At 35.1% G+C, this 27,942-nt stretch overlaps 4 protein-coding genes across 4 annotated transcripts; 2 read left to right on the top strand and 2 right to left on the bottom strand.

Moving 5' to 3' along the window:
* The first annotated feature begins 69 nt into the window (after positions 1-69).
* LOC144840042 (D-3-phosphoglycerate dehydrogenase-like) lies at positions 70-18,980 on the top strand. Its single transcript, XM_078695674.1, has 12 exons — positions 70-175; positions 9,453-9,767; positions 11,040-11,191; positions 12,959-13,024; positions 13,488-13,641; positions 13,950-14,082; positions 14,399-14,547; positions 15,128-15,280; positions 15,665-15,803; positions 16,010-16,137; positions 16,735-16,963; positions 17,644-18,980. The coding sequence occupies exons 2-12, from the start codon at positions 9,525-9,527 to the stop codon at positions 17,787-17,789; spliced, it is 1,692 nt and encodes a 563-aa protein (XP_078551800.1). The 5' UTR covers positions 70-175; positions 9,453-9,524; the 3' UTR covers positions 17,790-18,980.
* Positions 3,869-5,465, bottom strand: LOC144840724 (uncharacterized). The gene is made up of 4 exons (XM_078696705.1): positions 5,418-5,465; positions 5,228-5,293; positions 4,785-4,922; positions 3,869-4,662 (listed from the first exon to the last, which is right to left on the bottom strand). The coding sequence occupies exons 1-4, from the start codon at positions 5,419-5,421 to the stop codon at positions 4,097-4,099; spliced, it is 774 nt and encodes a 257-aa protein (XP_078552831.1). The 5' UTR covers positions 5,422-5,465; the 3' UTR covers positions 3,869-4,096.
* On the bottom strand, positions 5,675-9,090 carry LOC144839267 (MAM and LDL-receptor class A domain-containing protein 1-like). The gene is made up of 9 exons (XM_078694583.1): positions 8,991-9,090; positions 8,533-8,685; positions 7,934-8,214; positions 7,552-7,621; positions 7,390-7,437; positions 6,851-7,000; positions 6,306-6,583; positions 6,130-6,199; positions 5,675-5,769 (listed from the first exon to the last, which is right to left on the bottom strand). The coding sequence occupies exons 1-9, from the start codon at positions 9,073-9,075 to the stop codon at positions 5,675-5,677; spliced, it is 1,230 nt and encodes a 409-aa protein (XP_078550709.1). The 5' UTR covers positions 9,076-9,090.
* Positions 18,981-19,281: 301 nt separating the features above from the next.
* Positions 19,282-27,080, top strand: LOC144839724 (uncharacterized). The gene is made up of 15 exons (XM_078695193.1): positions 19,282-19,414; positions 19,765-19,859; positions 20,455-20,910; positions 21,086-21,305; positions 21,405-21,971; positions 22,316-22,392; positions 22,510-22,624; positions 22,970-23,112; positions 23,489-23,778; positions 24,090-24,264; positions 24,559-25,140; positions 25,268-25,366; positions 25,522-26,214; positions 26,550-26,638; positions 26,938-27,080. The coding sequence occupies exons 1-15, from the start codon at positions 19,360-19,362 to the stop codon at positions 26,987-26,989; spliced, it is 3,708 nt and encodes a 1,235-aa protein (XP_078551319.1). The 5' UTR covers positions 19,282-19,359; the 3' UTR covers positions 26,990-27,080.
* Positions 27,081-27,942: the final 862 nt, after the last annotated feature.

Raw genomic sequence — 27,942 nt, 5'->3', positions numbered from 1 at the left:
TACCGCCCATGAACTATCTATCGATTGACAATATCAATGAATCAAATCACAGCAACCTGTTTATCAATTAGTTTTTCCGGCAAGTTTTTATTAGATGGTTTAAGTTCGTGAAAGGGCAAGCAACACATTCCGGAAGCCCCGATATAACATCACCTGTCCTCACCTGTTGTAATTGGTATGTAAACGGTTCTTGTTCTTTTCGGACACAAACAGATGCAATGAACGATAAGAATAAGAATTTCCTTTTGGTGTAGGTTTTATTTCCTAAGATCAATCCCGAGTCAAAAAGATAACAGATTCCTAACAAGGGTGTTTATATATTAATATATATATTAATTTATTGTTGTCATAAAATGTGGTTAATGAAAATTGCACAGATCTAGTCTAGTAAACCGGTTGAATGTTTTACCAGTGTTTGGACCAAGGCGTTTATACAGTAGGCATAGGCCTATATGTAATGTAGCTCCTTGGCTACGCTGTTATTTGGTCCTTCTGTGGAATCACCATAAAAACCTCACAGTCTGCCAACTTGTTTCTGCAGTTGTCTACATTTTTCTTGCAAAACTAAGCCCGGGTTAGCTAAAGTTAGCAATGATTGCTATTGTATACTTAGCTTCGAAAAATGGGATATAATGGGAAAATCGACAAGCCCGGGATCGAATTGGTATAGGCCTCTTATTTTGATCTACATGCCACCGTGCCATCCCTGTAAGGACATCGAACTAGATTCAACCATAAATGTTATAATATTCCACCTAAAAATGTAACGTATAAAATACCCGGTAGCAGATCTACCTACCTTAGTATTACCTTTTTGATCACTTCCGTTTGCCTTATTTTGATATCACACAATCAATTTTAAATAATAAACATCTGGTAAATACGATCAAACCTCTATCTCCCTAAAAACACCTTTTACTGAACTTTAAACTTTACATCAACCTTACTAATATCAGCCATGCAACCCCACACCAGAATGGAGGGCGAACGTTTTCCCTTGTTGTAACCATAGGTCAGGTCTCGAATAAATATCGACCCTAAAAAGAGATGAAAACAACATCGTACACTTCCCCAAAGCTCTGTCTACACTATCAAACTAGTTTAAAAAAAGTGTGATGTGTCCAAATACGGTAGTGATATGACGTCATCGTGTCCATATATGGGCATAGACACAATTTTATAGTGTAGACAGAGCTTTATTCTGTACATTACAGTTACACCAATCCATTATACAATGTGTTGCGTGCATTGAATAGGCCTGTCCATTTTTAAGTTTCTGTTGCTTCGTGGTTGATTTTGGACTTTGCCGTGGAAATTATACTAATTTTACACTAACAAGCAGTGGAGGAGAGATAGAAAAGGTTAACGTAAATTCGGATTCACACAGTACACTAAGCGAAAACAAAACCTGGGGGAGATACTCGTTTTAAGTTAGTCTGAATCGAGTTGTCAAATTCAGAACACGAAGGAGAGAATTCAGCTTAGTCAGCTCCCCTCGTCGGACTAAACATTATTAATGGTATAGTTAATGACTGCATTAAACTTGACAAATAATGATTTTTAAATAATACTTCTTATAAGGCTGTTTATTAATATTTATTGATATCCAGGGTTAACATTCTTTCTGTATTATTTTATTATTAGTACCGTATGCGCAGAAGGGTAATTTTCGTTTTCAATGAGTACACATTGCTTATTAATGAGCGTCCCATAGCCATAAATCAAATGAGCGTCCCATAGCCATAAATCAAATTTTAATACATTATTTGCTATTTAAATGCAAATGCCTTTTGACCACATCAATGTTGCCGATTGAGTGACCCATTCTGCATGTAGTTTACCTTTTTCGTCTAACGTATTTTAATACTGTAAGTATAGGCCTTTGTTATATACCCTCCTCCTTCTCCTTCCCGAGATCCCATTTAACGCATCGACGCTCTAAATGTATACACGTTCACACTAAAACTGTACAGTATATAAAACAACAAATATATTCCGTCCGACGACGTGGACCTATACATGCGTTCACACATCTACTTCAATTTATTTTCGTGTGATGCTCGACAAAATGAAAATGAAAGAACACATATTTCCAAGCTGCCTATAGCGTGGTTCCCACTATTGAGACGAAACGCAAAGACGTATAAACGCAACGCAATCGAATTGACCAATGACAAGCGATTAAATCACTTACGTTGCGCTTACGTCCTTGCGTTGCGTCTCTAGTGGGAACCAAGCTTATTAGATAGATGCGCGTATCGAAAGCGTGTGAATGCGAGTTTATAACCAATTGTAGTGCTAAAATATTACTCGCTATACGAAACCCGTCTATATGCATCCACTTCGGAAGCAGCTTGCAATAGACCCTCTCTACAACCATAAAACTTAAAAGGATACAGTTTTATAATACAACAGGCCGTAGCTTTATCATTTGTTCACGTGATCATAAAGGATCAAACGAAAAAGCGAAGTATCAATTTATAATCTTACGGAAATTATCGCTAGCAATTTCCAGGGTATCCGGCCGCTACTCTAGGGAAATATCCTTGGAAAAATCAAAATATCAGCTGTCATCGAGCACGTGCAGTTAATCCCGGTGACCCCTATGGTCGGCTGGGAATCGTCGTACCGCCGGCTAGCAGTACCTGCTAGGAGAGATGAGCACTCGTTTTCTACACAGAAGTAAGATTAATTTAATACTTCTGTGAGTCTCCACACAATAAACACAAATTAGTGAAATAATTAAGATGCTAATTTTAAGTGATTTCTTTATATTTTTTTTATGTGAAACAATAAACTATTAAAAACAGTTTTATAACAAAGATTTAAAAATTACCTGTATCTTAATAATAATAATTTGGTTCCCACTACGACGCAGCGCAACGTAAGACATTTGACCAATCACACGCGATTGATTATCCAAACTATCGCTTGTCATTGGTCCACCCGCCTGTGTTGTTCCTGCGTCATTCCGCTGCGTTTTTAGGTGGAACCAAGTTGTATTTCCCCACTGAGCAAAGGAATGTAGTATGTGGGGGAGATAGAGGAATAGGATGATACGATAGAGATAACATGACCATATGTAAACAGGGGCTACATCTAATACCTGATTATGTTTTATCCTTTACAAATATGTTTTTAAATAAATAACTACAGCACTGTCTTGGCACACACGAACAGTACCACGTTTCTGTACAAATCAAACGTGTCGATGTCACGTGTTTGCACTTTTAGACAGTTCAATCTTGAGCAAAGATACTAATACGATTCTAATTAACTTTTCATCACGACTTCAGACATCGGATGGTTTTGATTAATTTACTACAAATTTAAGAAAAAGGTAGTTTGGTGGTTAATAATAAAGTGTTCCCAAACCAAGGTCATTTCCCCGACGCATACTAGAACATGGCGCTGCATTCCATTACGGTTTCAGTGCGCACGCGTGCAGGACTTGCAACGCCGAGAACATTCATCCACATAATATATTTTGTTACCCACTAGAGGATGCACAACGCGAGGACGTACACGCAACGCAAATCATTTGACGGACCAATCACAATCAACCGAAATATAGCATGTGATTGCGTCTTGCGTTCGTTCTAGTGGGAAGGAACCAAGCATGAAAAGACCACCGTTAATAGAATCATAACCAAAATTAAACACTCATCATAACTTTAAAACGTTGATTATACACTCTATATATACAATTAAAACACTTTGAAAAAAAGACTGACGTGACTTTAGTAAAAGAGTTTTTGGGAAATATCTTAGTGTTATTATATAAGATTTTTCAAAAACTGTAATGAAATGTATTAAAATGCATCGTGATAATTTGTTAAGAAATAAAAGGTAGGCCTAATAATCAAATTTCAATTAATATTATTCTAATTTATCAAAAAAACTATTGCCATTTTGTAAATAAAAATTACGGTTCATTAAAACCAAATCTAGGCCTATACATTACCTATACCATGACAGCCATTAAATAATACTCTAAAATTTTAATTTACATACTATATCTAGACTACTAGTATTATACACTATAAATTCTTTAAAATAATCTCTCTACCAGGATCTACATTGTACCATAATTTCTTTATACAAAATTCTGATTGTTGGGAAGTTTTGGTAATCTTCTTCCGCTCGACTGTTGTTTTCGTAATGGAGGGCGCACTCTCGTGGGATCATCTTCCTCAATACTGTCTGTTGATATCTGATGTTTAATCGTATAAAGCTCCGGATCTTCGTCCTCTTCTTTGTCTAGCTGCTCTTGCAACTGACGTTCACGTTCTAAATGTAGCTCTCTAAGCCGCTGTCTTCTTAACCGCTCAGCTTCTTCGTGTCTCTGCTGCTCTTCTCGTTGCCGCCTTTTTTCCTCCTCTAACAGTTGCTGTTTCTGTTGGTACGTCTGTTTCGTCTTTGGCAAATGCATCTGCCTTCCTTGTAACTGTTCTTGTAGCTGCCTTGCACGTTCGTAAGATGGTTGTGATTGTAGTTTTCGCTGCTTTGTATCCTGTGTGTTGTTTCGTCCTCTGTACCCGAAAATAAGGAAACATCCTAGTAGGACAATTACCGTGATGCAGGCGATGACGATGGCAACAATGTTGATAGCTGTCAGACCAGAACTGTCTTCTTCAGTAGTAGCAGAAAGCTTAGTTTGCGCTAAATATTCAATTGAAAATGTGTCAATATGAGTAGACCTACAAAAACCATTCTTAGCAAATGCACAAACGTACCTGGAAGTACATTTGGGAAAATGAGATTTTTGTTTTAATCTTACGTACCTTCAGACTCACAATTGTCCCCAGTCCATTGTGTCATGCATACGCATGCGTAAGAATTTAAGCTGTCGGCTGAACATTCACCCCCATTCTGACACGGATTGGGATCACATGGGTCTACTTGGACTTCCGCCGTAACTTCTAAAGAGTAACAAAATAAATTCAATAAACTATTTTCCTTTGTTCTCTACATAAAGCTTGATTCCCACTTGAACACAAGTACGTATATCCAACGCAAGTGAGTTGATCAATCACAAACGACAGTTCGGTGATCCATCGCGTCGTGATTGGTCGAATAACTTGTGATGCGCTTACGTACTTCTTGCATTGCGTCAAAGTGGGGAACCTCAAGGAATTTGTGTAAAATATATGCCATTTTAAAGTAAGTTTTTCCAACATTATTTTGCTAAAGTATTAAATATTCACGTGACAAACATTTAATTTACCTCCGGTTTCCTCAATGACCTCTGGTTGTGTACTGGTCGTAACTTTTGGCGGTGTTGTTGGTTCCACTGAAAAAAGTTATCGTATATTTTTTTTAAACATAATTAGGCCTAGCTCTATGGCTTATTTATCCATTCTACAATAAATATTAAAGAATAGGAAAGATATACAGCACGGTAGTGAGTTTCTTACCCATAGTGGTTTCTACTTCCGGTACTTCTGGAATAGTTTGAGTCGGTTCAGGAGCTGTAAATAAAAAAAGTATTAATGAACTCGAAATACTATCATGTATACAAAGTAATATAAATAAAGCTGTGTCTTCACTATCAAACTAGTTTGATGTGCCCAAATATGGTAGTGATATGAGGTCATCGTGTCCATTTATGGGCACATCACCTTTGTTTTGTCACAGTTTTATAGTACGTAGATAGAGCATAAGTAATGTGTTTTTAGATTAGGCCTGTATATCTACCTTCATCTGTTGTCACTATTCTTACTGTAGTCATTTTTTCTATGGTGGTTGTTATATCTTCTTCATTGAGAGCTAAATACAAGAAAAAATTTATTATTAAAAAATAATCAACATGTTTGTTTAATGGATTTTATTTTGTTCATGGAAATACTAGATAAAGACTTTTAGTGGGTTAATAAACTATATTTTGTTTTGAAGTAGTAGATGTGTACACTCAAGACAATCTAACAGGATGCTGAGCTCTGAAGATCAAAGGGTTTATCTGTGGCTGCGACACGATCAGACCCGTAACTGACACCGCGCGAGAATAAATAGTACTGTACTGTTGGTATTTGTCGCAGCCAGACATGAGATCAAAAGCAAGGCGAGCTCAGTGTCCTGTTAGATTGCCTTGTGGCACACTTAACTAAAAAAAGTTCGTGTTTAACCTACCGTAGAGGGCGATGTCATCTATTGCAATATCGCTGGTATGATCTGATCCACGTACAGCTTCGAATGTGAACTAAAACAATTAAAGATTTTTAAAAAAATGTTAAGCAGAGGGGGTCACACTTGTTCTCAGTTATGCTTCTGAAAATGCTATGTGATAAAAGTGATCTTATTTTTACCTGAACTCCACCTTCCGCATGTACCGTTCTACTACCTTCTCTCCATTCATCGCCTTGATTACCAGATATACTGATTAAAATTCTTTCCTCCGAAAATTGCTCACAATTGGACGAATACACGTTTAACGTCCCCATTTCCACTCCGTACATGTGGTAGAAAAATTGAATTCGCACCCATGACGAAATTGTGTAACACGGTGATATAAGACGAGCTTTGTCCCCAGGCTGTAAGTCTATCAGGCCGGGAACATTCATTAAGATCATATAGAAGTTTGTTTCTGGAAATGAAAGAGGAAAAGATTAAAACGTTTGAGCTATGGCACGCTAATGACGTTAAAATGTTGGTCACTTACACGTTTTTTGCATAAAAAGACCAACGCCCTTCATTTCTAAAATTGGTTTCCACTTGTGGACGCAACGCAATGACGTATGCGCAACGCATGCGTCGTGATTGGTCAAAACTTGCGGTACGGTTTAAGTGGGAACAAAGCTTAAATCGATTCGATTCCTATGAACATCTTTATCCGATGCTATGCTCTTCTTACCTATCCCATTGGTGTGGTCACTTGTGGGACCAGTTGACCCGTCCACCTGCCGAAGCCATGATGTCCCGTGGTTGTATATCATATCAGTGTCGTCTGTTTTGTCTTGTACGTACCCACACGAATCTGTTTCAAATGTGCATACTACAGAAGCTACAAACAAGTAAAAACGGCCAAACACGATTGTTAACAATTTACTTATAAAATAGTATTTACCCGAGACTGAAACCTGTTTTAAAACTTTGGTTGCTCATTTTTTCGCATGCTTACGTTTCAATTCACGTAAATATATTCACCTTGTAACAGGCTTAGTTGGGAATTAGACTGTGTTTCCGACGTGGGTTAAAATAACCGCTTAATTTCATTCATTCGTTTTTTATTTCACAGTGCATTAACATGCATCAACATTTAAGATTATTTATGGACACAAAATGGATACAAATTTAACATAGTGTTACATTTTAGCGCACGTACGTAGGCCTACCCTACTTCGGTCGCGTTAGGTGGCGACAGCAATTATTTCAATAGTCCGACATACTTACCTTCATCTAAATAATCCTGTGGGTCTGTGACTGCATTTGTCTCTGTTCCTGGTTTAAAGGAAAATAAATCATTTCAGGTTCTACATCTTTATAACAAAGCTTTTAATTACCGTACTTTGTTGTGTTTGGCTACTCAAAGCGAAAAAATGAATTCCAACTTACTTTCTATAGTTATGTCATCAATGGCAATATCGCTGTTGTTAGTTGGCCCACGAACTGCCTCAAACATAACCTTTAAAAAATAAATAATATCGGGCTATTTACATATGCCTAACATACAGAAGGAGGAAGCGGTGGCCAATTGACCGTGCTCCTACTGTATCACAGCTAAAATGACGTCACTTTTTTATATGTATTTTTGACAGACTATTTGATAGTACGCTTTCGGCGCTTCCCCGTTTAAAAAAATCTCGAATCCTACAGATGATCTATACTATTACTTTTAAGTATAAGCTGGTGTTACATGATCAACTAGGAGAATAAAAATGATAGAAATCTTTCTAAGATACAAATGACGGTGTGTAAAAGCTTTATAATTAATTACCCTGAATTCTCCTACATTAGCTTGTGAGAATCCTGCCAACTTCCATTCGTCCCCTTGATCACCAGATAGACTAATTACCGATAGTCCGAGAGACGATGCAAGGCTGCAGTCAACAAGGAAGACGTCCAGTTGTCCGATACCGTCCCCGTACATGTGGTAGTAAAATGAGACGTCCACTGTACGACTTCCTGGGTAGCATTGTGACGTAATACGTGCTTTGTCCCCCGGGTCGTATACATATAGGTTGGGGATGTTTAACATCACCATATAAAAACCGGTTTCTGTAAAAATAAATGTGATTTGGTCAAAGTGTTTCTTTAAATTAACATTCAATCTCCGCCCCTCCCCCTTCCCAATCGTTGCTCTTCCCCTTATTTATAGTTTCTCACTCCTTATATCCAGCTCTTTTTTCTACAGTAAATGGAAATAATGAAGAGTGATTCGATAATCTATTCGAGAAAACAAAACAAAAAATTAAAGGGAAAACAATTATAGATTTTTTATTTGAGTGACTTTATGTCCATTACGGACTCGTACTCATTCTACCACTACTCCTCTTCATTAAAAAAAATGATAGTGTAGGCTCTATAAAAACTTACCAGCCCCTTCGGTGTGGTCAGTTGCGGGTCCAGTCGTCCCCATTGTGCTCCTCAACCAGGACGGACCATAATTCCTGAACCACTTGGCTAAGCCGGTATCGTCTCGAGTGTACCCACACTGATTTGTCTCAAAATCACAAACGTCTGTGTCACCTAATTACGTAACAAATTCATAAAAATGAAACACAAAATTGACGCGCGCGTACGTACAAATTACCAACATTTGAACGCGCGCGTACGTACAAATTATCAACATTTGAACGCGCGCGTACGTACAAATTATCAACATTTGAACGCGCGCGTAAAACATTGTTTCTCTATCTAGGTATCCTGGCCTTCCGTTCACTAACGAAACGTACTACTTAGAAAATAACCTTGGGCTTAAACACTATATAATAAATGCTTAATACTAATTAATTAACTTAAATATTGAATAAATTAATAACTAATCCAAATACCTGAAATACATTGTAACCAGAAAATAAAACAAACATAAATAACTAGATGTTTTCGTGAATAAATTTGTTGGACACTTTCAATCATTTTTTTATACGAACTACTAACTACAATTTATGAGTGTTTAGATAAATCCTAGTACACCTAATCCTAGAGCGATTGATTTTGACAGGTTCTAAAAAGGGCGAACAAAACGATAATTGGCGAAATAATAGATTGAATATTGATTAATATTATGAGCATATATTTAGGAATTAACTAAAACAACTATTAGTATTAGTCATAATGAAAATACATAGTATCAATGAAATAAAATAAATATATTTGTTAGGTTTTCTAAGAAGAAGTTTAACAGCTACTTTTAAATAAACTTAGTTCTCAATACAGTGAGCATTCGGTTATATTAATCAAATAATAATTTTTACATTAGTTTAATATTTATTTTTGTATGTCCCCCTCTATAGTTTTTAAACATTGTTGGATCATTCAAGCGTAAAGTAATTGTTTGACCTTTAAACTTACCACACGTGTCACGCATGATAACAACAACTTGGAGGATTCCGCCGTTGTTTTGTCTTCATCGGCTGTTCGACTTGAGGAGGCAGGCAGTGTTCTATCCAAGAAAACGGTTACCATCAATGAAAATGGCTTTATCTTTGAAAAAAGTGCTCATTAGTGATGCAATGTCGCCACTTTGTGCTGAAGTTTTACAAGCAAATGGTATTGTCGTTGAAACAAAAACTAAGCTGACGAAAGAAGAGTTAATCGCTCAGATACCGGTGAGTTTTTTCTTTTTAAGTGACAAGCTGTCTGAGAGCATGATGACACTTCCTCCGACAAGTGTCCAGCAGGGACACATGATCTGTGGTCTGCCCGGGGTTCATTAATATAAAAGGCATAGGGCCTAGATCTAGACCCAAGGCCTCTAAAACTAAGTCAGAAATATATTTATTTGAAAACATGAAATATTAAAAGTATAATAAACCTTTTATACTACTATACTACTATTATTTTTTTTTTCTCTTTTGTGGGGATTTTACCCACTTTTATTTCTTATAAAAATTCATATTTTTGTAAATAATATTTATCTTTATATAACAAATATGCACAATTTTCATTAATATTTGTTTCTCTACTCTCAATTAATACAGATGTAAGTTTTTCTTATACATACATTAAGATATAATAATAATTATAATTATAAAACAAAATTATATTTTCATAACTATATACATTGTATTTCAACTCAAATATCCATAACAAAATAATTATAATTTTTAATTAATACCAATTACCAATATGTTATACTTTAAACATGTTCATAGCATTTCTTTAACACTTTCTTTTTACATGAACATAATTATAATTTTCTTATGGTATTATATTTTATACACATTAAATTTAAGTATAAATTGTTAATATATATATATATATATATTATATGTGTATATACTACTATTATTATAAGTTAGGCCAAACTCTCCTAGCTAGTAGTAGGAGTAGTCTATTATTAATTACTAACAAATGGTAAATTATTATTTTGTGAGTATTGTTTAGAATACTAAATGCTCCTATAATAAATATAACCCTATTTTTAGAATATTATTCTGTTGGTCAGGGATGGTTGAATATGACACTGACTGAAGTGGAACTTACAACAAGTAGTAGCCCATGGTGTATTCATAGTTTTGCCAATTTTACATTAATGTTGACATGATAGAGTTTAAATTTCTCTCAATAAGTTATTATTAAGCTGAAAAGTAAGATTTAGACTTTCTATTCACTTACAGTGGCAATATTTCTCTCCTGGGGTTAACTTGGAACAGCCATAACTGGCCAATCAGATGTCAGAACATCATTCTATGACAAGACACCGACCAAGAGAATACAGTGATTATTGTTATCCCCACCCCCTCTCACTCCCCAACACACTTTTTAAATCATAAAATGTTATCTTTATCTTGAAAATTAATTGTATGAGATATAATAAAACTAGTAGTAGACTTTAAAAAAAAGGAATGATATAAAATAAAAGAAATATTGTTTTGAAGAATTATGATGGGCTTGTTGTGCGGTCAGCTACAAAAGTGACAGCAGACGTTATTAATGCTGCTACTAACTTGAAGATAATAGGACGAGCTGGAACTGGTGTCGACAACATTGATATTCCTGCTGCCTCGAGAAAGGGAGTCATTGTTATGAAGTAAGTCTAGCACTATGCCATCGATTGATATAGTTTTTTTTCCTAGCATAATAGAAATACATACAACACAACATACGGTATAACTAATTACCTATTAAATAATATACAATTAAAATAAATTATTCAAAAGGTAAAATTTCCATCAGTTAATACAAAATAAAATAGTAAAATCATGCAGTTCTAATGGCAAGAAAAGATTAATATTTAAATAATATTAATACAATATTGTATTTATATGACTGTAATAATACTTTTTTATAATTTAACCCCAAACATTTATTACAATTTAACCTCAAACATTTATTACAATTGAACCCACAAATTTTACAATTTCATGTAAATCATACTAAGTTGCCAAATTGTTTTGTTGTAGCATTTTTTTTTAATTGTATAAATATTTTCAGATTCTAAAATATTTAGTAACATTTATCAATTGATTGTAAAGTTCTTTAACACCTATATGCTCTGTTAACTTCATTTTTTCAAAGATCATTCAGGATGAAAATGCAACCTGTCACCATTTGACACTAGATCATAAATATTTGTAACACTATTTGTTAGTAGTATAAAAAGTCATATGAATGCAATTGTACTTTAATAGTACAATAACATTCATAATACCATTCATACAGGCAGGCATTGTCTCTCCGGGACTATAACTTCTATATATCTATAAATAGATAATAGTAGAATATTTCAGCGTTAATATTTATCAATTGGTTGTATGTTCTTTAACACATATAATTATGCTCTGTTAATTTCAAATTGTGATGAAAATGAGACCTGTCACCATATGCTCTGTGACACTGTAATGTACTGTAGTAGTGTATAAAAAGCCATATGAATACAATACATTAAGACATGACAATTAACATTCATACAGGCAGTCTCTTAGTTCAGGGGACCTAATAAATAATAATAGAGTATTTTAGCGAATGTTGTGTGAGCATTTAAAAAAAAATTGATATGTCTTTGTGTTTTTGACCTTTAATCCATTTTACAAAATGTTTGCCAGCTCAGCTTTTTGTTGTTATTGCATCATCCGTATGTCCCTAATACTTTGATCCTACTAGTACTATTACTACTATATATTTACATTGTTAGAAACTCTTATCATCTTAATACATATTTCTTACATAAGTTTAATTACCCTATCAAATAAAACAAATTTTACTACTAAATTTATGCGATTTTAAATAATTTGTTGAATAATGTTTTTCTAGATTTTTAGAATTTCTTGTTGTTATAGTACTTAGCAATATGCCTTGGAAAAAAATGTCAATCATCAATCAGATTCAGATTTAACCTTAATAAGGACAAGGTTAGCTAACTGAATCTGGTGTTATAATCATGGAGGAAATATTGTCTGTCAGACAATGGTTTTGGTTAAAATTAAATGTTTCTTTTGTCTTTTTATAAATAAGTGAAATAGAAGTGAATAACTTAAAACTGCAAAATGGCATATTTATAGTCTGATTTTATTTATCTTCATTTTTCATGTTTTGGAGGACAATACATCTTTAAAAGTTAAAAATAATATTATATTTAAATGAATGAAAGGTAATATTATATTTAGGCCTACTTACAGTATACAAATTCTGCTGCAGAGAGAGCTAAATGCAAGACCTGCTTTTTTATATTAGTAAAATATTAATTCTCTCAACATTAATTATTTTAAATGGGAGTTTCAAACTTTTAAAAAGTAGCCATTTTTACCCAAGTAGGTCTGTATTTGTATAACTTATTACTATTGTTGTTTATTGTTAGTACACCTGGTGGAAACACAATCAGTGCGGTGGAGCACACCTGTGCATTAATATGTGCACTTGCCAGGTGAGTTGAGTTTTTATAAAATTTCAGACAAATTCAACAGTAAGCAATCATCATTTATAGGATAAACTATATTGTGCTTATAAACTAAAACTCATTTGAGGCTTGGAGAAAGAGTACAAAACCCTAGCACTAGGTCAGGATTGAACCCTGGACCTTGGGATTGGAAGGCAAGCATGTTAATCACCAAGCTACAGCCCGACTACTGTGTCATAAATTATACTTTTCACAAATCTTACTGTTTATTTCATTTATTTGCATATTTTTTATGTTTGATAAATCATGGAAATAGTTTACAATAGTATGTATTTTTTCACAATAATATGCAAATTAATGGATTAACCCAAAAAAATTCCTAAAGGTAAAAATTTGAGCTACTTTTTATGCACATGTGTGGAATTAAGTCAGACCCTAGAGTGTCTTAATGTCAAAGTCTTTATAATCATATTTACATTTATAAATCTAGACATATACCACAAGCCCACATGTCGATGAGAGAAGGGAGATGGGACCGTAAGGAGTACATGGGAACAGAGTTGTACGGGAAAACCTTGGCTATCATCGGTCTTGGAAGGATAGGTCGCGAGGTCGCAGCACGTATGCAGTCCTTTGGCATGAAGGTATTTCATTTAATATTTTGTAATTTAATAATGTATGCATACTTTGCTTTAATATAATTTTTGATAATTCTAAATTATTTTGCCTCCTTTTCACATTGTATATTATATGTGAATAAAGTTGAAATTAAAAATTAATCGTTCACTATAATCTAACTCGCTCTCTATTGAATACATCAGTGTACCAATCACTGTTTTTTTGTAGCTACAGGGGAACTTATTACTTTAAAGATGTGTTAGTTGTATCATGTCAGGTTGTATGTAAAGCAATGTTTACTACATCCCTATACTGTACATCTTTTTAACTACAGACTATTGGATTTGATCCTCTGGTGTCTGCAGAAGAAGCTGCAGAGTTCAACGTCAGGTGGCTCAGTGTTGAAGATATCTGGCCTGTTGCAGATTACATAACAGTTCATGTTCCACTTATTCCTCCAACAAAAGGTACGATTTCTTTGTATAAATACTAAATATAAATACAAATCCTGCATCCACTAACTGCACCCACACCCGTTCCCTTCTTCTCTATAAGTGGAGTATAATTAACATGGGCAATGGGCATAAAATATATCATTTAGCTCTGTCTACACTATCAAACTTTATGTGACAAAAAAATGAGATGTGCCCATATATGGACATGATGATGTTATATCACTACCATATTTGGGCACATCACACTTTTTTGTGAAACTTGTTTGATAGTGTAGACAGAACTTTAGATCAGAAATCTTTAGTAGTGAAAACATAATTTCTTGACTAGGTATGCTGAATGATGCGTCCTTGGCTAAATGTAAGAAAGGAGTTCGCGTTCTAAATGTAGCACGAGGTGGCATCTATGATGAAGATGCACTTGTACGAGCATTAGATTCTGGTCAGTGTGGGGGCGCTGCTCTTGACGTGTTTGTGGAGGTAAGTGGAAACATTTTTGTTTTCTGTTTCTTTCATTAATGATTCTTACTTCAATTCAGTGTCAAGTGTATCTTGTCATGGCTTATAAGTGTACCTGTCTTTAGTTGAATACATAAGGCTCTAGTGTGTACCAACTCTTATGGTTATTTTTTACTTGGCAAAATAGAATTTTGCTTTGTTTGCATGATAGCGCCTACAATTTTTAAGTTATCATTCTGAATTTTGTAAGTATGTATATACTTACAGAACATGCCTATTGATTTTCTGGAAAATTGACATATTGGTCACGTCACAAAAGCTTGTTATATTAAAATCTGACTGAAATAGCACGCTCTCTGCATTCTTTAACATGGGACGAAATATCAAGTAGTGCACCCTCTCTCGCTGAATGTAGTTTTCCCTGTCATATTTTGCCAAGTACTTCACTCAGTTTCTGAGTGCTTTCTTTTGTCTTTTGATTACTATTGATTTTGCCCATCTTGTGTTATACACTAATAGATAAATAACAAAATGGACAAAGAGTCATGATTATTAGTAGTAGTACATTTTATCAAAATCTTTTTCATTTTGTCATCCACAGGAACCACCAACCAAGACATCTCTGACCCAACATCCCAATGTGATCCTAACACCACATCTTGGTGCCAGCACCAAAGAGGCGCAGATAAGGGTCGCTGAAGAAATTGCCCAGCAGTTTGTAGATGCCTCAAATGGTAAAAGTTTATTTGGAGCTGTAAGTGATATCACAAGTTTTAGACTTAATCAGTGAGGGTGTGTGGCGCAGTGTGTTGGGCGTTCAATTCAAATCCAACTCTCACCAGATTACTTATCCTTAGGCAAGACACTTTACTTGCATTTGCCTCAGTCTCTCCACCCAGGTGTATAAATGGGTATCCAGTTAGGTCAAGACACAACTTTGCACTGCACTAGCTACATTGTGGGTGTATGTTTCCATACGTATTTTATCCAAAAAATTACTGGGGTAAGAATAATATTATCACCAGTTATCTCTTTTTTATCCACCTTTTCTAATACCTGTACATTGCTCCCATCCCCATATTATACATTTAATTTTACATTGCATAATTTAACTGTAAATATTTCATTTTATCTACAGCTTAATGCCCAGGCTCTAAGCAATGCATTAGAACCAGAAACACGCCCTCTGGTTAACCTAGGACAAGCTTTGGGCTTACTGGCAACATCCATTGTTGGATCTGTGAAGGCAGATACGAAAGTGCAAGTCATAACTTACGGTAAGCAAAGCAAACTACTTGTATGCCATCGATATATTGAATCACATATAGCCTGCCTCACTTTATTCAGAGTTAGTTTGATATTCTCATATCAAACTAATTTATTGACCCTCTGATGTCAAAGCCTATTTTTAACAAGCATGCACTTTCAGATCTTTAAATATTTAGCTCACTACTCTTACACTCGTTTACCTTTACTTTGATAGGCGACAACCTGAAGGATGCTGGGAAATACTTATCAGCCGCAGTGTTATCAGGAATGGTAAAATCTAAGTCATCAAGCAATGTTAACTTAGTTAATGCTCCTGTGCTTGCTAAAGAAATAGGCTTGCAGGTTAGTAGATCTTAAGCCCAGTGAGAGAGCTTTTGACTGAACAAACAGGGAGGAATAACCCTGATTAATGCCCGACTATCTGTGTGGAGTTTTTGTGGCAGTTAGATAAATACCCATTTTGTTCATCTTTTCCTGACCACTTTTATTATATATTTGTTATACAGTAGAATCTTTCATATTAAGGGGACACTTTGCTGTAAGACAAACAATGGGAAATATCTATATATATGTTTAACACTATGCCCAATCCTTATTCTGGAACACACCTATTAAGGGGATACTTTACAGTTCCATTACTTGTACCTGTATTGTTTGTTGGAATAAATAAATGAAACTAATGCAAAGTTCAGACATCCATAAAATAAGGTATAATATTCTTAAGCTCTGTCTACATTATTAAACTTTATGTGACAAAAAAATGTGATGTGCCCATATGTGGACATGATATCATAACACTACCATATTTGCATATATAACTAACTTATTTGGGCACATCACACTTTTTTTGTCAAACTAGTTTGATTAGTGTAGACAGAGGTTTACATGTTATTATTTTTTTAAACTCATTTATTTTTATATTTAATAAAATATTTATAGGCAGTTACCGAGCACATGGAGTTAGCACCATCAAACCTATCAAACGCTGTGTCAGTAGTCGCAACTGCAGGTGCTTTTAGTTGTAAGCTGAGTGGCACTGTTATGGGAACATCACCAGTATTATGTGAGATTGACGGGTCAACGTTCCAAGGCCCTGCTGTGCTTGCTGGGCATTTGTTACTGTACAAGACACAAGCAGCTCCAGCTGAGGTTCTGGCTTCTTTAGCTGGTAAGTAAACTAAATTCTAACCGAACTAATTACACCATGAGTATAAGGCTAAAAAAACAAACCATTTTGTTCCTCAGATATAAACTCACCCTCTAAACTTGACTGAAGCTCTGTCTACACTATCAAACTTTATGTGACAAAAAAATGTGCTGTGCCCATATATGGACATGATAATGTCATATCACTACCATATTTTGACATCAATACCATATTTGGGTATATCACACTTTTTTTGTAAAACTAGTTTGATAGTCTAGACAGAGCTTTTGTCTTGTATTCAAATGAAGTGAGGATATACATGAAACAATATTTAAACAACATTTATTTGTTGAAAATAAAATGATAAAAATGTATTAATAAAGAAAAGAAATCTAGTGTGTTATTTACAGTTGAACTCATGAAAAGCATGATTTTTTTTAAAAAGTATGAATATTAATACATAATACTTTGTTTAAAAAGTTTACGAACAATTTCAATATTTAGACTGTAGCCTATTATTCCTGGTTATTCCAAATGGTATTAACCATTCAATCAAATAATAATTGGTTTATTATAATTCAGTTATTTATTTTTATACATTAATTAATTTTGTGCTTTTTTCTGTTGATTGTTCAGCACTTAGAGGCACCTTGCAGTTTGCGCTATGTAAATTGAACATCATTATTATTCTTATTTTCCAGGTGCAGGAGCCAATCAAATCCTGTCGTTTACATCAACCTGTGGTAGTACAGATGGATCATGGGGCTACTTACAGCTTGTCTCGCCCTTACCAAACCCAGAGAGCCTGAATGGACAAACAACTTTCACTACACAACTCTCGCTCTAACAGTTAACATATGAAATGATGTGATGCAATCATTGGATCTTAAGCTCTGTCTACACTATCAAACTAGTTTGACAAAAAAAAGTTTGATGTGCCCAAATATGGTAGGGCTATAATATAGTAGTGATATGACATCATCATGTCCATATATGGGCACATCACATTTGTTTGTCAGTTTAGACAAAGTTTGATAGTTTTAAGACCAAGTTGTAGAATACATTGTATATCTACATAAAAAAATCATAGTTATTAGAACCAAAAAACAGGACCAACAGACAAACATATTTAATAAACTGACAAGATACTAATAATGTTAAATATTTAACCTAGTTACATACCTAAATATGTTATGATACCTAAGTAGATCCTTGTCATTTGATTGGATGATTGTGGGTCACATGGTATTCAATAAATTCTCTATTGAACCCATGATACATTAAAAGTGCATTTTTCATTATATCTGAGTGCAAATGTGTACTATGCACATTGTTATATGCAATCAAATGACAAGGATTTACTTATTATTTGTATACTATCTTATTATGATGGCAACTTTATGATTTTTAATTTGTGTCCCAACAATTATTTTTAAAATGCAAAAATTGGACAGTTTTTTTATAATATATAATTATGGACAAACATAAATAATCAGCTGATCAAACTATTTGCATAAATATGTTTTAAGAATATAATTTAAATTATAATTTCTAGCAGTCCAGTACTGTGATAATAATTGTATATTTTTGTATTGTAACATTAATGCTTAGTATAAGCACTGAAATATACAAATCATTTTCTTACTATTTATTTTATGTATGTTACATTTTTATTTGTTTTTTATATTCCTCAAGAATATTTATATTTAATTTTTTACATTGTTGTATTTGAGTTAAATATTTGATTTGGTAATTTTATTTTCTAGTCCAGCATTTACAAGCCCACATATTGAATATACATTTTAATAATTTAATTACTCCACATACCTTTATGTAAATTATGCATAATTTTTCATAGTTGTCCATGTTGGAAAAATTGGATTTACCCCTGAATACTGCTTCAAACTGTGTTCATTTGTTGCATACATAACAAAGGGACTATTTCAGGTCTCAACAATATAATTCTTGTCTTGTCTGTTTTACAATGTATTTGATTTTGAAAAGTTAAAAAAAATTAAACTGTACATCTTTGAAACTACTACTGTTCTATCAAATTATTTTTGTGTTTTATTTTTATTATTAGGACACAATTTTATGGTTGTAAAGACTTTAAAAATATTATAGGCCTACTCTTTTTTGTTTCATTAAATTTCATATTATGAAAAGGAATTTTTTTTTAATTAATGAAATTATGTAAACATAAAATTGAGCAAAACGGAAATTTTTTTTTAAAAAGAACACGAACAGATGTTTAATACAAGTTCTTTTGACGACGCGACTGTAATTGAAAAAAAAGTCTGGCCTATTGGTGGCGTATTTTAAGCTCGGTACCTCGAAAACTCGCGTATCTCTGGTTTGTTTTTGTTGAAAATAATCCCGATTTTAGTTAATAAATTGATATAATTGAGCAGATATGGATGCTGAAAGCCACTAAAATAAAGTTGAAGATTACAGAAATGACGGAAATTGATGGTAAGCCCCAGTTATATCTTCATAATTGTGTGTAATTTCTAGGCCAGCTTTGTGTTGGCGTGCTTCACATTGTCCCCTCCTCCTGTCTAGGCCTATCTATTGTAGACCAGTCTATTGTTAGGCCTACTTATCTGCAGAATGGGCCTAGCCTATAACTGCTAGCTAGTAATAGGCCTATATTTTCATTGTAGCCTAGCCGAGGTCTGGTATCATATCAACTATTTAGTTGCTCCTATAAATATACATGTATAGGCCTAGTTAGGTTATGAATATGAGATGAATAAATGAAGGAAATAGCTTGCATTGAATCTTTAATACAAATTATTAATTTGTGTTTTTTGTCAACGTAGATGATTCTGATCCACGAAGGAGAAGTCGGAAGAGAAATTTTAATTCATGGGACAGTGACGACGAGCTCCTCCAAGATGATTTACTAATTAAAAAGGTATTGCTGGTCTGCAACAAGAAAAAAATGGAGATAGGGGATACACGATAATTTCTCATGATTTCTTCTTTTATTGAGATTATTAACAATTATTTTGTACTTCATATTCATGTATTTAAAAAAAATTAGTAATACTCTGTAGTAATTGCACATCTAGGCCTACGTTAAAAAAATAGTGAAAAGAAAAAAAATATTGACAGTGGACCGTGAAACTATAATTTCGTCCTTGATTAAAACATTGACAATGTTGTAATTAAAGGAATCGGTCATTTCCTTAATTTGTTCTTCCTCTTAATGTCGGTCATCTACTGACCCTAAAGCTTATTTTGAGGCCTTCTTCCCAGCCTAAGTTCAACAAAGCATTTGACTACCTGAAAGTACTAATACAGTACTGTATACTGTACTACCATTTTTTGAGGCCATAAATTCCAACCAATTTCCCCACTTTTAATTTTCTCGATTTGATTTTCTTGTTCTGTAAATTTGGCAAATAAAAATCCTTGTCCTCTTCACCAAGTTGGCAATATTTGCCCCTGATAGGTATGAAAATGAACCCATGGCTGTAAAAAAATATATATATGATTATTTTTAACAGACCAAAGGAGATCAGTCTGATGATGAGTTAGATGAAGCAGCTCTATTAGGTCTCAGTGATAGTGAAGACAATGGCTGGAATGACGATACCACTACAACCAATGATGAACTACCCTTAGAAGGAAATGGAACAGACCACATTGACAGTCTTACCAATACTGAAGAGGAAGAGTTCATTAGCAATGCAGGGAAGTTTAACGATGATGATGAAACGGAAGTGGATGATTCTTTGGACTCATCAAAGGATCACACAGTGCCAAGCCAATTGGCTGATAAGACGTTTGACTCGGTTGTAAATGGTTCAGGAACAGAAGATGTGTTAGATATTGATATCACTAATGAAGCATTCGATGACTTTGATGAGGATTTGGACGCAACGACGGAGAGTAATTTTAAAGGCGAACCAGAAAAAGAAACGCCAGAACGATATGAAGAACCGATTCAAGAAAAAACTCAGGTAAGTTTATTATAAATAGCTAGTCTTACTTGGTGTTGAGAGTTGGTCCCTCAAAAAATTAAACCAACTCATCCTTTTTTTTTTTAATTGATACTGTGCTCAGGCAAACAAAAATGTTTGGCCTCATTATGTATTTAATAAAATATTAAATAATTTTAAAACATTTATTTCTAAGGTACTTGCTGAAGATGACGACGTCAAAGTAGATGCACAAGAAGAACATGTAGAAGAAAAGGTTGATGATGCGAATAAAAGTGAATCAAGTGAAAGTGAGGAGGAGGAAGAAGAGGATGAGAAAGAAGAATCTGGTAGGGGGCGCTTTAAGTCGGAGCGTCAGCCATCTGTTGCAGTAAAACCGTCCGTTCGCAGTAAACGAGATATTCCCGAAACCCTAGGTATATTTGAGAATTTCAACATTTTTATTATTCAGGTTTCAAAATTAAACTAATAAAATAGTCATTTTGTTTAAACTTTTTTTTTTTTATTGTTTTCAGAGTTAAGTCAAGAAGCAAAGGAAAAACTAGATGAATTCAATCGAAAGAAAGAAGAAGAGAAACAATCAAAACGCAACCGGCGAGGAGGCCGCGGTGGGTATGGGCCTCAACGTGGAAACCAACAGCGTGGTGGCTTCTCGCAACGTGGAGGTCGTCGTGACAATTTCCAGACTTGTGGTCCTGGTGGTGACAATATTGGAAATCTTTCTCGTATGAGATTTCCGTGTAGACCGATTCTTAATCATGATAGGCGACGGAACCTACCACAGGGTGGCCCACAGATTGGACCACAGGGCGTTCCTATGGGAATGAACCCCACGATGTTTGACCAGCAGGAACAACACCATATTATAAGACCACAGATGCATCAGCCAAGACCACCATTGATGCAAAACCCACCTCTGATTCAAACCCCACCAAGGCAACCTACCCCCCACCAGCGTCTACCAATGCACCCACCAGCATCCTCAATGAGTGCTGCTGTTCATAAATCTGAGCCTAATCAGCAGCCTAACAAGATTCACATTAATCCTCACTTTAAAGGCACTGTACAAGTATCATCACAAGGTATGTTTTCACTTTTATAGCTCTCTCCGTCAGCTAACATAATTGTACCAAATACTTTTGATATTCCAAAGTTCTTCTCTAGTAAGACTTGTGTCTTAGTCTGTATGGTAGAAATGGCGTTAATCACCTGAGAATCGTGCAGCATATGAGGCGTGCAGCAGCACCAGGTGTCTGTGTAGTAAAAGTATGATCCGTTCTGCTGCATCCGCACCGGATTTGCCTCCACAGCAGATTATTAGCATGTAACAGCAAGACTCAAACCCATGCACAAAGGCTAGATCTAAGCTAGACAAGTGAGCTCAAATTCATCCTTATTGTTGACAAATATTTTTCCTTTTCTACAGGTCAAACTTGGAATAACCAAAATCAGCAAGTTCCTGGCATTGTGACATCATCAACTACAAATGTCACTGCGGTACCAGTAAGTAAAATTTGATATCATATTTTGTTTATGACAACTGTATTATTATTAATATTAATTTATGTTTTAGTTTGTATTTTTTACTTCCAATTTATAAATTTATTGTGTTTTTTTCAGAATCAGAACAGAGCGCCTGATAATTATAATAATAGACAGCAAGGACCGCCAGTGTCATCATGGAACCAAGCTCCAAGATTGACCCCATCACAAACATGGACAAACCCTCAACAAGGTTAGCCTTTTTTTACATGATTAAATCTATCATAAATAAGAGATACTATTAAACTACTAGAGAGCCAACTAGGCAACAAAGTGATGTGGAAAAGCCAGGTACTTCCCATACCTGGCTGCCATATATCTGCTTAAAAGTACTAGTAGTATTTAATATATATATAAATTAAAAATAATAATCTTAAATATTACTTAAGAACCACATAAATAATAATCATAACACTTTTTTTTAATACAGTATAGTTTTATAAATTAACTCTTTGTAATCTGATTCCTTGAAAAAATACATTCTCTTTATACAAATTCAATTTATTTAAATCCATATTTTTCTTAATTATTACTTTAGGGCAACAACATTACAGAGACCACCAACCAGTAGTTTCCTCATCACATAATTTCAATGCCCCTTCACATCATTTTAGTCCCCCTTCACAGAGGGTACCAGACAACCAGATGCCGCAGCAGAATTCATTTCAACCTAGAATGCAGGTAAGATACTTTCTCCAACACCTTTCTTTATCTCATATTTTTTTTATGGTTTTATATCCTTGTTCAATCAGGCCCTGTAACATCATCAACTTTGCTTTTTGAAATTAGTGCCTCCTTTATGTTGTATATTGTAAGAAATTATATTTATATTTGTTTATGTATGAAGGAAATAAATGTTATTTTTATTTGTTTTGTGAACTACCAAATAAATGATTACAACATAGTATATAACTTACCCCAAATGATGAGAGGGAAGTCATGTTTCAACATTGAATCCTAAATTCCTTCTCATTGTTTGGAGTAAATTTTATACTATGTTAATTATCTATTACTTTGTTATTTCATTACAAATATTGTTGATCTTAATCCACAATAGCAACCACACCAGATGCGACCACCAATCCCAAATCAACAGCATAGACCTAGGGCAGAGTTTCATACACCCCAACAACAACCAAACTACCGGCCACAGCAACACCAGCCTAGGTTCACCACTCCACCCATGCACCAGCAGCAACACCAACAACCAAACCAGCATAGGCCACATTTACTAAATCAACCTGGAATGAACCCAGGCCAAATAAGACCAAGGTTCCCAGGCCCACCTCAAGGGCCCGGTCAAAATTACAGACAGCCGTCACCACAATTTAGACACCAGACACCAAGGTATGTCAGAATTCTTTTCTCTTGTATCATAATCTAACAATACTCTCCAAATGTATGTCGTCATTCTATCATAAATCTCTGTCTACACTATCAAACTTTATGTAACAAAAAAATCTGATGTGCCCATATATGGACATGATGATATGTCATATCACAACCGTATTTGGGCATGTCACTACCATATTTGGGCACATCACACTTTTTATTGTCATACTAGTTTGATAGTGTAGACAGAGCTTAAGACAATAGGCCGTATGTAAACGGTATAACTATGTTATGATTAATCAACTGTTTTTCTTTACATGTAACAGTCCACAAAAGAAGGCGCCTCCTAACTACTCACCACCTCCTTCATCTTCACCAAATCTCGGCTCTCCTCAACGAACCAATCCATCTCCTTCTCCCAAGCAGTCGCCTAAATTAGCAGCCCCTCCACAAACTCTTATCAAAGAAGCAGTTAGCAAGTCTTCAGTAGCCGTAGCTCAGGTGAGTCAAGCTAACTTAAGGAAGTGACAGGAATTTTTAAACTTCATGTGACAAAAAAATGTGATGTGCCCATATATGGACATGATGATGTCATAACACTACTATATTTGGGCACATCACACTTTTTTGATCAAACTAGTTTGGTAGTTTAGGCAGAGCTAAAGTGTGAATGGTGAATACAGCCACTGGAGAAGAAAAACATTATATTTTATTCTGTAGGCATCACTGTTATATATAATGATACTAAATGAATGTAATGTTTGCCTAAATATATCATTTTTTATTGAACAATAGGACACCAATGAAGATGCGGAAACAAAACGTTTGAGGATCCAGATAGAAGAACAAAAGAAACTACGAGAGGAGATTATGAAACGTAAAGAAGAACGGCGGCAACAACTTGCTGCCAAACGTCAAGAAGCGTTAAAGAAACGCTTGGCTGAACAAGGTCACGATGTGGCAGAAGCGACCAAAAAACTTGGTCTTGATCCAGCACCGCCAGCGAAGCAAACCGCAAATAAAACAAAGAAAACGCCAGATGGAAAGAAACAGGGAGGTGGTACACCAACTAAAAAGTTAGAACAACAAATGAAACAAAGGTTAAACCAACAGCAAGAGCAATATGCACACCAGGAGTACCAACAGTCACAACCAAAAGGTTACCAACCGCCCCAACATCAACCAGAAGGTCACCGGCAACATCAACCGGAGGTTTACCAACATCAACCTGTTGGGCACCGACAACCACAACCTGAAGTTTACCAAGAACCACATCAACAACCACAACCTTACCAACAACCACACACTTACCAAGAACCACACCATCAACAACAAGATTCCTCGGTTAAAGTGTGGAAACAGCAGCAAAATCTCAAAGTAATAATATTAATTTAATTTGTCAATATAAATGATTATAGTGTTCTGGATGCATCAGTGGCATTACAAATTTCATATACTCTATTATTAATATCATAATTTAAGCAATAATATTTGTCTTTATCAGGTATTAGTGGATGAACCAAGACCCATACCCACTGTTGGTAATCAACCTGCACCCATGCCAACACCACAAAGAACCAATACACCACCAACCAACATGAGAGTAAGTACAACAATAAACTCCTTTTCCCACAGTACCACATGGCTTCATGCTGCTTTCCGTAAAGTTAATGTTGTAGGTTGATGTTTTCAATATTTGTTTATTATTAATAGTATGCAAAATCATGAATCATATACTTATATAATTATGTTTTTTAGGGTCATCCAGCAAGAGGCAGAGGGCGTGGTCGTGGAAGAGGGTTTCAACACCAACAAAATCAACATCAAAATAACCCTACTCAAAATCAACAGCCATTTCAACAGAATTTTCCACCCCAACAGACTGGCCTACAACAGGTCCCAGTGAATCAATTTCAGAGCCCTGGTTACCAACAGCAAAATATTGTTCCTCAACAAGTACAGCAGACAAGAGGAGGTGGAAACATGCGAGGAAGGGAAGTACGAGGTACTGGCCGGGGCAGAGGACAGCAGATGCAAAGAGGGAGTAGCCATCAACCACCTGCCAGACGAGGGAGTGCCTCGGCCGGAAGAGGGAACTTCCCTGGTGCTGGAAGAGGCATTCATCAACCACGCCAGCAGCAAACTCCAGGAAATATCCAAAACCAGCCAGCACCGGCACGAAAGAGCGTTAAAGACAGGCTTGGGGGCGCTGTAACCCCTAACCACCAGATCCTTCAGCAGGTTCCACCCGGCAACCAGCAAAGAGTTGTTATACCTCCTGGACAGAACATTGGACAGTTTCAACAAAGACAACAACAAGTGAACCATTTGGAAGGTGCTAGGTTAGTTCAGACTGAAGCAATTCTAAACCGAGTGCTAATAGAAGGTCTGTCCGCATCCACGGTGACACAGGGTATCATTCAGATGGCTAAGACAGTTGGTTCTGTGCAGGTTTGTGCATTTTTTTTTCATTTTTCTTGCCAGTTAATACATTTAATAACCGATTCACATACAACACAAATGTAATATATATGCCCAAATATGGTACTGATATGACATCATCATGTCCATATATGGATTTTATAAATTTTGTTCACATAAAGATTGATAGTGTAGACAGAGCTTAACAAATGGTTATAATATAGTATGTTACATTTTCTTATATGTGAAAGTAATATTAGGTATTTGTTTACACTCTCGTTTCTCCATCAGTAAAATTTTGGTCTATCGGAGTTATATAAGAGGTAACGTAACACTTACGTTTTGCTTTTCTCATTTCGTTTCAGAATTGTCATTTCATTCCAAATCAGAGGAAAGCGTTTGTAACATTTCACAACCCACAGCATGCTTACATGTTTCAGAAGAGATACAACAGGTACGAAAGCTAAACTATCAACAAACATTTGAATATTTTAAAGTGTAATAATAATATATTTATTTCCTCCAAAATATGAAAATGAAAAAATATAAATATATAAAAATGACATACAGGAGGAGGGCAGACAACTGAAGAACAAGTTTATACCTAAAAGGTGTTGACTGGTAATTGTACATTACCACAACATCCTACAATTCTGCAAGTACCCTGATTTAAATTAGCACACAAATACCCTAAATAATATTCCACAGTTCCCTTCTACTTCGAGGCATTCATTGTTTTATCTTTCATTGCAGACACATGGTGGATCTGTCTATGATTAATGTCTCGCTCATACCAGCCACGTAACAGCAACATTTTAGCTCTGATGGGTTTAAAACTATGGATGCACTACCAGTTGGTAGAGGCCTACAATCATGGTCAGAGGCCTACAGCCCCTGAAGCATGTAGAATTTTGCAAGTGGCAAGTCCACCTGCTGCTGTTATGGAATGTTGGTGCTAAAAAGGTACATGCTACTACCGGTAACCATTGATACACTACCGGTAACCATTGGTGATAACCAGGACCATTTCTGCTACCAGAGAGTGTTGCTACCAGAGACGGTTGCAGCTACTTGGTACTGTTGCTTCTACTGGGTACAGTTGATTGCACCCAGGGGTTTTTGCTGTTACCAGAAACCATTGCTGCTACCAGGGGTTGTTGCTACCAGGAATCATTGCTGCTACCGTTGACCAATATTGGTACCAAAAACCATTTCTACTGGTGTGTGCTACTACATCATTACATCAAAGTATCAAGAAGAAAGGCCATATACACATGTGATAAGTTGTATAATATTTCTTTACATATTTTATTGTAAATAATTTTGTATTGTGTACATTTTTTCATGTATTCAGAAGTACCCTAAACTTTGTAAACTATCTTTGTATAAGACATTTGAGGGTAGCATTTTAAAACTCAAACTTGTTTTAAGAGTCTTTTTTAGTGGTGTATAGTAAGCTTACTTTAGGTGAAACGTGTAAAGGTGACTGCAGTCTTACGAAGATTACAGAGATAGAAAAGGAATATTTAAGTTGGCATCCATTAATCTACATTTCAGGAGTTAATGCATATAGTGTTTATTGTGGAATTATATTGGGTTATTTGCATAACAGTCCAGGTGCTTTAATTTGAAGATTTTTATGTAATGTGAATAGAAAGTGTAAATGCACAAGGAATGTGAAACCGAAAAAAGAAAATTAGAAGAAAATAAAAGCAAGTGGAACAGAAAGTATCCGGAAACTGTTAAGCCAAGGTACTT

The sequence above is a fragment of the Antedon bifida genome, chromosome 4 (genome assembly GCF_963402885.1).
Source record: "Antedon bifida chromosome 4, ecAntBifi1.1, whole genome shotgun sequence".
Taxonomy (NCBI): Eukaryota; Metazoa; Echinodermata; class Crinoidea; order Comatulida; family Antedonidae; genus Antedon; species Antedon bifida.
The sequence above is the reverse complement of the archived record's forward strand: the minus strand, read 5'-3'. Positions and strand labels throughout refer to the sequence as shown.